Below are 13,540 nucleotides of genomic sequence, written 5' to 3' on the forward strand. Positions count from 1 at the left end.
AGATTTTTGGGAACATTCTGTATATTTAAATAAAAATTCTATAAATTTTCTATTTTAAAAATTTCCTATAAAACTTGGATATAAAATTTTTGAGGAAAAAACTTCCTATAAAGATTTCTCCCAGTTAATTCCTATTTTCCTTTGACTTCATTGATTTTGCTTGTATAATAACTAAATTTCATATCATCACAAGTGTCCATTTTTTCCTGCTAGAATCCTCAAAAATTCTTTTATCCAGAACTGTTTGCAAAAGGCATTTATTTCTTTGCTAATTTAATTAGTTAATTATGTAATTTTTACATTTAGGTGGTTATATTCATTTGGAGTTTATTTTGGTATGTAATGACATAGGTCTAAACCTAAAAGCTACCAGAATGCTTTCCATTTTCCCAAGTTATTTTTGTTAAATTAATGAGTTTTTATTCCAGTAATTGGAAGCCTATGAATTTATTGAACATTGAATGCATATGCTTTTGTTGTATATCTGATCTCTACCACAGATCAGATTTTTAAATTTTTAACCAGTAATAAATCATTTTGATGATTGCTTTTGGAGTACAATTTGAGACATGATATTAGATAAGCCCCCTTCTTTTTCAAATTTTAAAAAATTTCCCTTGAAATTTGTAACCTTTTTTCCTCCAGATTATTTTTCAAGTTCTATAAAATAGTTCTTTTGTTGTTTGGCATAGAATTGAGTATGTAAGCTAAATTAGGTACTATTATTATATTGGTACATCCCAAAACATGGACAGTTAATAATCCCTTAATTATTTTTATCTATTTCTGTAAAAGAAAAAAAATTGTAGAAATATTCAGCTAATTCCTGTGAGTCTTAGAAGTGTCTTGGTAAATATTTACACTTTCTGTGGTTTTGAATAGAATTTCCTCCCTCTTGCTGTTCTTATTGGTAATAAAAAAAAAAAAAGAAGGCTGATGATTTGTGTGGATTTATATCACATCCTGTTACATGACTTAAAAGTTACTAATTCAGTTATTTTTTTAGTTGACTCCAGGGTACTCTTAAGTAAACCACTTTGATTTACAAAAAGCTTAGTTTGTTTTCTCTTATTTCTTCAGGTTTTTTTCTTATAGGTATAGGAAAACATTTTTGTGTAACTATATCAAAATCATAGTGATAATATAATTGACACCAGGCCTCAAAAATTTCTCCATTATATGTAATACTCTTAGTTTTAAATAGATGCTATTATTCATATTAAGAAAAGGTCCATTTATTTCAGCATTTAGCCCAATCCCTGATGCACAAAGTAGATACTTAATAAATGTTTATTGGATTGGAATAGATTATTGGATTCTTATTTTGTTTTGTTTTGTTTTTTAACAGAGGCAAATATATTTTGCCAAGGTTTTTTCAGCATCTATTGATGTAATTATGTGATTTAATTTTTTTTAATAACATCATCTTTTCCTCTAGATATTTGTCTCCCAAACACTTGTTCACCGAAAAAAAAACAGAAAACAAACAAGTCAAAAACACAAAATAAAACACAAAAATAGAAATTCTAAAAAAAGTCAAAGGAAAAACTTAAAATGTAAAGCAAAAAAAAAAAAAAAAAAAGATCACTTCCAAAAGTAGGAAATTCTTTTTTAAAAAACCTAAGTTAGCTGATTAGATTTTTAAAAGAGAAAAACCAAATTACCAATATCAAAAATTGACAAAAAATTCATAACAAAGAAACTTTTCCCAACTCTGTAGGCCAACAAACTTGAAATATTTACAACGTTTTAAAATGTGCAGATTTAACAGTATTCTAGAGAATGTAAATAACTCTTATCTAAGAAAAAAATAAAATTGATCCAGCTGGAAATGAACTCCTTTGCACCAAAAATAACTGGGGACCAGATGGATTTATTTACATATTAAATCTTTCAAACATTCAAAGAAAATTTAATTCTTATATTATGTAAACTGTTTGCCAAAACAGAAAAAAAAAGATTCTAATAAATTCACTTCATGATACAAATATGGTATTTTGGTGCTTAAACAAAGGAAAGAAAACGAGGGGGGAAAAACTTATGGATCAGACCTCCTCAGAGATTAGTCCATGGGCACTTTATAGTACCTGCCTGACACCCTTTCAGGATGTCTGCAAGGTCAAAACTATTCATAATTATGCCATAATACTGGTTCCTTTTCCATGTACATAACTGTATAAAGACAGATTTCTCATATTTCAGCCAAAACAACATATTGAAAAGTTTGAATTCAGAGCTATGAAAATTATTTTTATTAATCCAGATATTAAAATAATAGATATGCATATATGCATGTATAACAATGCCAGTCTTCTCACTTTTTTTTTTAGTTTGCATGGAATACATTTTTCTATTAAAAAGATAATTGTTTATATTACCATGAATAGGTTAATATTATTTTCAAATGAATTAATAAATATTAGTTTTAATTTCAAAATATCTATAAATACTGCTATATTCCTCATGAGTAATGATTAAAAAAACTTGATTAAGTTTTGTCTTTTTAAATTAACAAACATTTATTTTCTTTTCCTCTATCTTCCCTCTGGAAGGTGGGAATCCTTGAAACAAGTATGTGAAGTCAAACAAAACAAAATCCATGTCCAAAACTGTATTTTATTTTTTTTATAAGTTTTTTTGACAGTATATATGCATGAGTAATTTTTTTTTCTTATAACATTATCCCTTGTATTCATTTTTCCAAATTATCCCCTCCCTCCCTCTACTCCCTCCCCTAGATGACAGGCAATCCCACTGTATTTTATTCTTAATATTAAGTTTATCATTTCTGTGAGCTCAGAAAGTGAATGAGTAAAATAAATATGGTGAAAACAGTTTCATTACTCCTTGGACTCCTTGTCCTATCTAATGATGCAGCAAGAAACGGTGATACTGATCCAATACTTAATTTTAAAACTAATTTCACAAACATAATTACACCCAATGCACATACACACAAAAAGAGGATTGTATATAAAATCATGAAACTCCGTTTGCTCTTTTTTAAAAGTACATAATGAATTCTCTATACTTCTTCCAAAACTGTATCTTTTTCAAGATTGGGAAGTTTGTTTTGTTTATTATTATTATTATTATTTTCTCTTTAGCCTCTCCCTATCCTTGCTTGTGTTCTTTCCCCCCCCCCCCATTTTGATGTATTTTATACTAAACTACATGTTTTCAACCTTTCATACATTTCAAATCAGTAAGGTTCACTTAATACTCCTACCTCCATGTTTGATTTTCTTTTCCTCACATATCTTAATTATGGGAAACAGCAATTTTCACATCCTTCATTTCCTTCTTACATGAGTATATAACTTCTGTTGTATCAGAAGTTATATCAGAACTCAAACAATTCACCCAGAGGTCCCTTTGAAGAAAAAGTTTTACAAAGAGATATATTTCTTCCCTTCCTGTGAAATGTTAGCACCACATCACATAGAGCCAATTTCAATTGCTCAAATAAATTTCCCTTTGTAAGTTTTTCATTCTTGTGTTTGTATTTTAGAGAGATATACAAGCACTGGTCTGGTCTTTTTTTCATGAAGAATTATTCAAACTCCTGTCTTTTCTTAGAGGTTCATTTCATTCCCCATAGAATTATACTGTTTGAGAGAGTTTCTGGGTGATTAATCATTTCATTAATCATAGCTAGGAAATAATTAGTAAAACAGTGGATTCAAAACCTTCTCCTGTGAACCAGATGACAAGTAACAGGCTTCTCAATGTTTATATGCTTTGGAAGAGTGGGTGCTCTCAACAGGTGGTAATTAACCCTGATTAGTTAACAATGAATGAAATAGTATTATGAGAGCTGGACTGTTTCTCAAAAGAGGGCTATTGGGTAGGGACTAATCTCACTCAGATGTGGACCAAAATATTTCTTTCTTACCAGACCACTTCAGTTTAGGACAATCTAGAAAGAATTCACTTCTACTCAGAGCTGAATAAAATACAATAATAAGTCAGAATTCACTTGAAGTAGAATTTCTTTATCTTTACCTTTTACCTTTAGATCAGATCTAAGCTTCCCCAAATTGGGTAAGTTTCAGCCTAGAATTCAGCTCATTATCAGCCCAGTACTTCAAAGGCTGGCTGAATAACCTATAGGGACTGATTTCTGAATGAGGAAATAGCATAGGGAAAAACCTTAGTTCTAATTAAATAATTGGATATTAATATAAGAGAAATGCTCATTTTTCTCAAAGCCTATTTTTTTCTTTTCAAATATATTATTACAGAATGTTTATAATAGAAGTTGCCAGGTGTTGTGTGATCCTGACTATGTTTTTTGGTATATTAAATCTTTTTTCTTCTTGCTGTATACCTGATAGTGTTTTTTGGTTTTTGGTTTTTTTTTTCTTGACATGGAAGTTTTATATTTCACAGACTTTTCCTTGTTTGGTAAATTCTTTCTTTACTTTGCCCTCTGGTTCTAATAGAACTTGGCAGTTTTCAATTGTGATTTTTTGATATAATGTCCAGATATGTTTATTTGTTTAAATTATTATTTTCAGAATTATTTGTTTTTGATCTCATATATCTTACATTTTTTCTTTTTATCAATCTCTTAGTTTTGTCCTTAATATTTTTGCTAAGGAGGATCATTGTTTTTTGTTTGGTCTATACTGTCTAGTTTTTTAGGGAATCTTTTACTAGGTAAGGTTTGTTTAAGTTCAAAAATAATTCACCTTTTATTAATTCTTTACTCAGGAATTTTTATTTTGCTTTTTAATCTCTTCCTTCATTTCAGTATTTGTTTTATTTATGGAAAATCCATTTTTTCCCTTTTGATTCTCTGCAGATAGATGTTTATATAAGAGTTATCTATATAACTCCTGTAAAATCTTTTATGGTGTCTCGGGACAAAGTATTAGAGGAATCCAAAGCCCATAGACTCCTGAGCTACCAAGCCTAGTTAACACCTGAGCATCTTAGCATCAAGTTGTAGTTCATATTGCCACTCTGTGGACATCCAAGGTCCTTACCTTGTGGGATTCAAAAAATTCTTTGACTTTTCTTAGGGGAGCCTTCTGCTTTTGCTGCCTCTGGACAGGGAATTCCCAAGGCTGTAAATGTTTGTGTAGTAACCCTAGAGGTTATTCAGGCCAATTCCAATAGACTTGTGATGTAGAGAGCCATCTTTATCCAGAGGACTGGGGGGAGTGGATCACAATTTAATATTTTCACTTTTTTGTTGTTTGCTTGGATTTTTTTTTCTTTCTCATCTTTTGCTCTTGTGCAACATTATAAATGTGAAAATATGTTTACAAGAATCATATTTGCTTAATCTATATTGGATTACTTGTAGTCTAGGGGAGGGAGAACAATTTGGAACACAAGATTTTGGCAAGGGTGAATGTTGAACATTATCTTTGTGTGTATTTTGAAAAATATATTCAGGGTTGGTGCTCTATCCACTGTGCCACCTAGCTGTCTATTATTGTCAGTAACTACTGTAAGCTAGGGAAACAGAAAGCTCACACCTGGCTTTGCCACAAACAGATTCTAGACAGATTCAAATAAGTTCTTATAAAGGAAGGGGGGGAAATTCCCCAAAACAGAATATTATGGGAAGGGCTAGCATTTGTTTGAGCTGGATTTGAGTGGATTCCAGAAACAACATGTAGGCAGTAACTCATCTAAGCATAAGGGAAGAGCACATTTTGTGTCCAAGGATCCCCAGACAGCCACTTAGGGGAAAAGGCATTCTCTAAGAAGATGGATTTGAGAGAAGGAAAACAGAAAAGGGAGGCTATAAAAGCCAAAACACTTCCCTCCAAAGTCCCCCTGGAAGGAAAGGATATATATGGAAATGAATATGACATCAAAGAAAAAGTCATCAACAAAACTTACTTTAAAAAAATATATATATATAAAAAAAAGTTTAAGAAAGCACTTACATCAGATTGAGTATGTCTGAACATCAGATAATCAATTGACAATCTCATCCAAAGCTACTGGTGCCAAATCCTCGTGTCCAAGGCAGAATGCAAGGGATCATCAGTCATCTCAGCAAGTTGATCTTCTGATGGGAGAACATGGAATAAAGCAAGTTCATCAAGACTGTAGAAAGAATGGAAACCAAGGCAGGGAGAAAACAACAGTTCAATCAAGATGTAGTAAAAATTACTGATTATCAGTGTCAAGGATGCTCTGTCTAGAGCTTTTCTGGGGGGATAGATTCTGTGTGTCTCCCATTACTACCTTTCTTTGAATCCTAAAAGATTCCAAAGAAATCTTTTGATGGAAAAGTCAAGTTAGAACTAACGTGTATAAAACAATTGAAAAAAATCATGTCCAACTGCAGAGTACCTTTTGTCTTTCTTGATTCTTTACTCATTGTAAATATTTGTAAAAAAAAAAAAAAAAAAATTTCTTAACTGAATATATGTGAGCTACTAAACTTTTTTTGTCTTTTTTATGATATAGGTTGGCATTCGAGGCACGGATATAGTTGTGTTGGGAGTAGAAAAAAAGTCTGTTGCTAAACTTCAAGATGAAAGAACTGTAAGGAAGATCTGTGCCCTTGATGACCATGTCTGCATGGCTTTTGCAGGTATTTATGGGCTAAGCTTAAATAAGAGTACAGGAGTATAGCTTACTCAAAGAATTTGCAATAGCAAAGCCACTGTTGTGGAACTGGATTTAATGGTCATGTTTATGTGGCTCGATTATCTAAAAAGTGGCTGCTTAGGCAAATTAATATAGATAATTTAAACTCTTCATTTGAACCCATTGATCTTTTCAGGTATTTGTGAATCAAGATTAGAGAAAAAAGGGGGGGAGCAGCTAGGTGGCGCAGTGGATAGAGTACCAGCCTTGAATTCAGGAGGACCTGAGTTCAAATTTGGTCTCAGACACTTAACACTTCCTAGCTGTGTGACCCTGGGCAAGTCACTTAACCCCAGCCTCAGGGGGAGAAAAAAAAGTTAGAGATATATAAGAGAGTAGTTGCTTAATAGAATTTGTAGTAGCAAAGTCACTATAGTAGAATTGCATTTAGTTTTGAACATGGAAAATTCCTCCCATTGTCATGGTTGAATATTGCTAATTGCTAATTTTATTTTATCTTCATGACAACTGAATAAAATGATGAATAGCATGAAGGATGAATGCAATATGGAGGAAAGGATACCCTAGAATCAGAATACCTGAGTTTGAGTCTTACTTCTGCCATTTATTACTTTGCGATAAAGAGATAATTTATCTAACTTCTTGAGCCTTAGGTTCCCCATGTATAAAATGGGGACAACCATACTTATCCAATCTCTCCTCATAGAATAACAGAGAGAAGAGCTCTTTACATGCTTTCATGAGCATGATGAACATGATATTTGGGTTGATTTTCATGTAAAGGAAGATTTCTTCTTTTCTGATGAAACCTATAGGTCTGTCTTCAGAATGTTGTTGTTCAGGCTTGTCTAACTCTTTTTGTGAGCCTGTGGACCATAGTGTCTGTGGGGTTGTCTTGGCAAAGATATAGACATGGTTTGCCATTTCTTCCTCCAGTAGGATTAAAGTAAACAGGTTAAGTGAGTTTCCCAGGGTCACACAATAAATGTCAAAGTCTAGATTTGAAACTTTATCTGACCCCAAGCCCAGAGCTCAGAGCTCTATCTACTGAGCCAGCTCATTCCATGTATGATGTACTATGACAACTACCCAAACACTTTACAATTACAGCCTCATTGGAGTCTCAAACAATCCTGGGAAGGTAGGTGCTGTTATTATCCCCATTTTACAGATGAAGAAATTGAAGCCGATAGGTTAAGTGACTTATCTAGGTCATCTGGCTCATAGGTATCTGAGGCCAGGCTCAGGATCTCCAGGCTTATTTACTGTGCCAGCCAGCTGGCCCTCCAAACCTAAAGCACTCTGGTTCCCTCTTTTCTATTGTCATTTAAAATACTTTATTGCACTCTTATTCTCCTTCACTTACTCTAAAATTGTAAATAGTTGTTATCTAGATTTTAACATGTCATGTCCAGCCTTTGTGTATTTATTTGGCCAAGCCTCTTCTGCTTTCCATTATTGCTGAGTTTCTTGAGGAAGATTCTGTCGTTATTTTTTAATCTTTATTATCCATATCTTCTATATATGGTACCTTGTACTTATACACTTCATAAAGACTTCTTGAAGGCTTTTAAATTAAAATTTTAAATGGTTTGTTTTAGTAAATTTTGGGTATTTTTTTTTGTTTTCCTCACTCAAAATAATATGTGATGTACTGAAAATATTTCTTTTTTAATTAAACAATTTGCTCAAAAACAGTATATATTCTCCCTTACACACATAAAATCCAATCTATGAAATCAAAAATAGACAGATGGAACTTTAAAAATTTTTTTCAATATTTAAATCAAATTGTCTCAATATGGTGAGAAAGGCTAAAATAAAAGATTTTTTTCCGTTCTCAGTAACTAAATTAAATCAGTCACTCTTAGCAGTTCTATTAGTATTCCATAAATGATATTTATGTGACTAGGAAAAATATATAGATGATAAATCATAGAATGCTGAAAATTGCAAGAGATCTTATCCAACTGTCTTCTTTTTATAGGTGAAGAACCTGAGATCTAGAGAAATGAAAGGATTTATCCAAGGTTAAATAAAAACTAAAATTTTTTTAAAAGGAAATAAAATACAAGATAAGTTAAAAATGTCATGATTAACTCTTCTAAATAAGAACTTAATATTTTTGTTTAATTATGCAGAAAAAAACCAGAAAATATTAGGCAGCAATTTTAAATCCATGGGTGAATGTCACATTAGAAATTAGTGTTTAAACATTTTTGAAAAGAGAATTTAGAGTTTTCCCAAAAAAAAAAAAGGAAAAAAAAAAAAGGTAAACACATTGAAATGAGCATAGTCCAGAAAATAAGTGTTTGAGTAAGTTTTTAAGCTGCTCCCTTGTCTTCCCCAAGGAAATGTGATATTGGTCTTCATTAGTTGGTATATGATATGATAGATAAATTCTATTCTCTTTATGCCACATCTGGAGCAGAAACGGTTGTCAAAAGAGACAGTCAAAGGAGATGTGGAATTATTGAGAAGACTTTATGGAGGACATGGTAACTGTTTTCAGATATTTGAAGGCTTGTCTGTGTTGAGTAATTAGATGTATCCTGTATGAACTTGGAAGACAGAAATAAGGCTAAGACTATTATGGGAGCAGGCAGGAAAGGCAAAAAGTTCCTAAAACGTTCCCACTGTCTAAAAATGGAAGTGGTTGTTGTAGAATGATAGTGAGTTTTCTAACAATGGAAATAAAAATATTTATATACCATTTACTATGTGTCTCTTGCTACATTAAGATCTACACAAATATTAAAGGCTTATAAATTTTTACAAATAATATCCTTGAATTTTTACAATCTTGGGAAGTAGGTGCTATTATTATCCCTATTTTTCATTTAAGGAAATTGAGGCAGACAAGTTACATAATTTACCCAAGATCACATAGCTAGTAATTGACTGAGGTTAGTTTTAAACTTGGCTCTTTTTGACTCCAGGCCCAGTGCTTTATTTACTTCACCACCTACCCACCACAGCTAGATGAAAGAGTATTCATCCATGAGATAGGGGTTTGGGCTAGGTGAATTTGAGATTCTAACTTAAGATTCTATGATTTTTAAATCTAAAGAATTGAAGCATATTTTAAAAAAATAGTTTTGCTATTATATATTGATGGTCACTAATGAAAGGCATAAATGGCAAAGAAATACTGGCATATGCACAGGCTTAAGATTAAATTCAGCTTTCTGGAACTTTATTCCTCTTCCTTCACTAGCCCCCACTGGCTTCCATTGTTTGATGACTCTATACTATTCATCATCTTTTCATCATCCTCCATAGTAATTTGCAAATGAGTTTGCTCTCCAAATTGATCTTGTCCTAGGCCAACATGTTTATGTTCTTGACAAGTATATCAAGTGCTTTCTAGTGGACATGGTTTCTGAAGAAACTTAGAATAGTCTAATGGTTGATCTCACTTTGTTGATCAGCAATATACATTGTCTCTCAAGATCAGAACTTTCTGAGAATGTATGGAAGGAAATAGGAATAGGAAATGGAAAAGAACAATATTACTAAAAGGAAAAAATGAATTTTAAGGATTTTGAGAAGGTAAAATAGTGTTGTGCTGTGTGGGTATTATAAATAAAAAAAATCTAATGTAAGCATTTCATGGAAAAATCATACATCTTAGATATATTCCTACAGGGGAGGAAAAATCAGGCAATGAGAATCAGGTGCATTGGAAAGTATATTGTCAGAATATATTAGTTTGAGTCTTGGCTCTGATCCTTATTTATATGGTGGTTGGACTATATGGTTAACTATTATTAACTATAAGGTTAATTTCAACAGTGTTTTTGCATGTTTGTCTTTCTGTAACCTCTAACATTTGACTCTGTTTTTGTAATCTTTGTCAACTTGTAGGGATGAATTCAAAGGAGTATTTAAAAAATTTTAGCTACTATTATTGATTTGTTGAATCCTTTAGAATAGTCATTTAGATTCTATAGTTCTTCCATTTTGAAAAATTTCTATTAGGTAATGGCTCTTGGTAGTCTGTAATTTTGTTAATTTTATATTTTCAAAATCAGTATTTTATCAGTTTTTTTTCTACCTCCAATTTTTCTCTATCGTCATTGCTTTTTAATTTTATTTAATTGTAATTGTCCATAAGTATTATTGATTGGACTAATTTTTTTTTTTTAGTAATGAGGCTTATAAGATAAGTAGACCCCACCCTCCTAGCAGTCTTTAAAAATAAGTAAGCTTTTACCAAGGTTGATTATGATTTCCTTAGAAATTATACCATTTTTTAAATCCACATAAATCCTCAGCATTTTTATATATCACCAACAAAATGCAACAGCAAGAGATACAAAGAGAAATTCCATTCCAAACAGATGTTGAGAGTATAAAGTATTTGGGAATCCATCTACCAAAGAATAGTCAGGAATTATATGAGAAAAATTACAAAACACTTGCCACAAAAATAAAGTCAGATTTAAATAATTGGAAAGACATTCAGTGCTCTTGGATAGGCCGAGCGAATATAATAAAGATGACAATACTCCCCAAACTAATCTATTTATTTAGTGCTATACCAATCAGACTCCCAAGAAACTATTTTAATGACCTAGAAAAAATAACAACAAAATTCATATGGAAGAATAAAAGGTCGAGAATTTCAAGGGAACTAATGAAAAAAAACTCAGAGGAAGGTGGTCTAAGTGTACCTGATCTAAAGCTATATTATATAGCAGCAGTCACCAAAACCATTTGGTATTGGCTAAGAAATAGACCAGTCGATCAGTGGAACAGATTAGATACAAAGGACAAAAAAGGGTACATCTATAGCATATCTAGTCTTTGACAAACCCAAAGATACCAACATTAGGGATAAAAATTCATTATTTGGAAAAAACTGTTGGGAAAATTGGAAATTAGTATGGCAGAAATTAGATATGGATCCACACTTAACACCATATACCAAGATAAGATCAAAATGGGTCCATGACTTAGGCATAAAGAATGAGATCATAAATAGATTAGAGGAACAGAGAATAGTCTACCTCTCAGACCTGTGGAGGAGGAAGGAATTTATGACCAGAGGAGAATTAGAGGTCATTATTGATCACAAAATAGAAGATTTTGATTACATCCACTAAAAAGTTTCTGTACAAACAATACTAATGCAAACAAGATTAGGAGAGAAGTAACAAATTGGGAAAATATTTTTAAAGTTAAAGGTTCTGATAAAGGTCTCATTTCCAAAATATATAGAGAATTGATCCTAATTTATAAAAAATCAAACCATTCTCCAATTGATAAATGGTCAAAGGATATGAACAGACAATTCTCAGATGATGAAATTGAAATTATATCCACTCACATGAAAGAGTGTTCCAAATCACTACTGATCAGAGAAATGCAAATTAAGATAATTCTGAGATACCACTACACACCTGTCAGATTGGCTAAGATGACAGGAACAAATAATGATGAATGTTGGAGGGGATGTGGGAAAACTGGGACACTAATACATTGTTGGTGGAGTTGTGAAAGAATCCAGACATTTTGGAGAACAATTTGGAATTATGCCCAAAAAGTTATCAAACTGTGCACACCCTTTGATCCAGCATTGCTGCTATTGAGCTTATATCCCAAAGAAATATTAAAGAGCGGAAAAGGACCTATATGTGCCAAAATATTTGTGGCAGCTCTTTTTGTAGTGGCTAGAAACTGGAAGATGAATGGATGTCCATCAATTGGAGAATGGTTGGGTAAATTGTGGTATATGAAGGTTATGGAATATTATTGCTCTGTAAGAAATGACCAGCAGGAGGAATACAGAGAAGCTTGGAGAGACTTACATCAACTGATGCTGAGTGAAATGAATAGAACCAGAAGATCGCTGTACACTTCAATGTTGTATGAAGATGTATTTTGATGGAAGTGGATATCTTCAACATAAAGAAGATCCAACTCACTTCCAGTTGATCAATGATGGACAGAAATAACTACACCCAGAGAAGGAACACTGGGAAGTGAATGTAAATTGTTAGCACTACTGTCTTATCTACCCTGGTTACTTATACCTTCGGAATCTAATACTTAATGTGCAACAAGAAAATGGTATTTACACACATATATTGTATCTTGGTTATATTGTAACACATGTAAAATGTATAGGATTGCCTGTCATCAAGGGGAAGGAGTAGAGAGAGGGAGGGGATAATTTAGAAAAATGAATACAAGGGATAATATTATAAAAAAAATTACTCATGCATATATACTGTGAAAAAAATTATAAATAAATTTAAAAAAAAATCATACCATTTTTAATGACACTTTGGGTATTTCACAGGCCTAACTGCTGATGCTAGAATAGTAATTAATCGAGCCCGTGTGGAGTGCCAAAGCCATAAACTGACCGTTGAAGATCCAGTCACAGTAGAATATATAACACGTTTCATAGCAACATTGAAGCAGGTAAGTACCTGTCTTTTAATAGATTTCTATCACATTCTCTAATGAATAGTCCCAGATTACCTTTCCTCCTTAATAATAAGTCATAATAACTAACACTTATATAGCGGTTTAAGGTTTACAGAGTTCTTCACAAATATTAATACATTTTATCCTCATAACACTGGAAAGTAGGTTCTGTTATCTTCATTTTACAAATGAAGAAATTGAGGCAGACAAAGTGCTTATATAATTAGGAAGTATCTGAGGCTGTATTTGAACCCATTTCAAAACCTATTATACCCTTTTTCTAACTATTTAATTCCAGACTCCATGAAGGCAAGAATTATTTCTAAGTTAACTTTGAATTTACTCCTCTAAGACCTAGGATGGTGCTGTATGGGACATATTTGATAATTGATTGCTTAGTTGGATTAAACAGAATCTTCAATCAGGATTTTCAACTGCCTTTCTGTATTTTCTGACTTCAAGGCTAATGCACTATTCACTGTGCCATCTAGCTCCCAGAAAGAAGTACTTTCTGGTAGTCTTG

The 13,540-nt window shown here is 32.1% G+C and overlaps 1 protein-coding gene across 1 annotated transcript in view; it reads left to right on the forward strand.

Moving 5' to 3' along the window:
• PSMA8 (proteasome 20S subunit alpha 8) overlaps positions 1 to 13,540 on the forward strand; it is a 33,953-nt gene that overhangs the window by 7,738 nt on the left and 12,675 nt on the right. Inside the window, exons 2-3 of the mRNA XM_074276942.1 lie at positions 6,436 to 6,562; positions 12,887 to 13,011. Coding sequence (XP_074133043.1) covers positions 6,436 to 6,562; positions 12,887 to 13,011 — 252 coding nt within the window. The remainder of the gene's footprint in view (positions 1 to 6,435; positions 6,563 to 12,886; positions 13,012 to 13,540) is intronic.

This window comes from Sminthopsis crassicaudata, chromosome 1, assembly GCF_048593235.1.
Source record: "Sminthopsis crassicaudata isolate SCR6 chromosome 1, ASM4859323v1, whole genome shotgun sequence".
Taxonomy (NCBI): domain Eukaryota; kingdom Metazoa; phylum Chordata; class Mammalia; order Dasyuromorphia; family Dasyuridae; genus Sminthopsis; species Sminthopsis crassicaudata.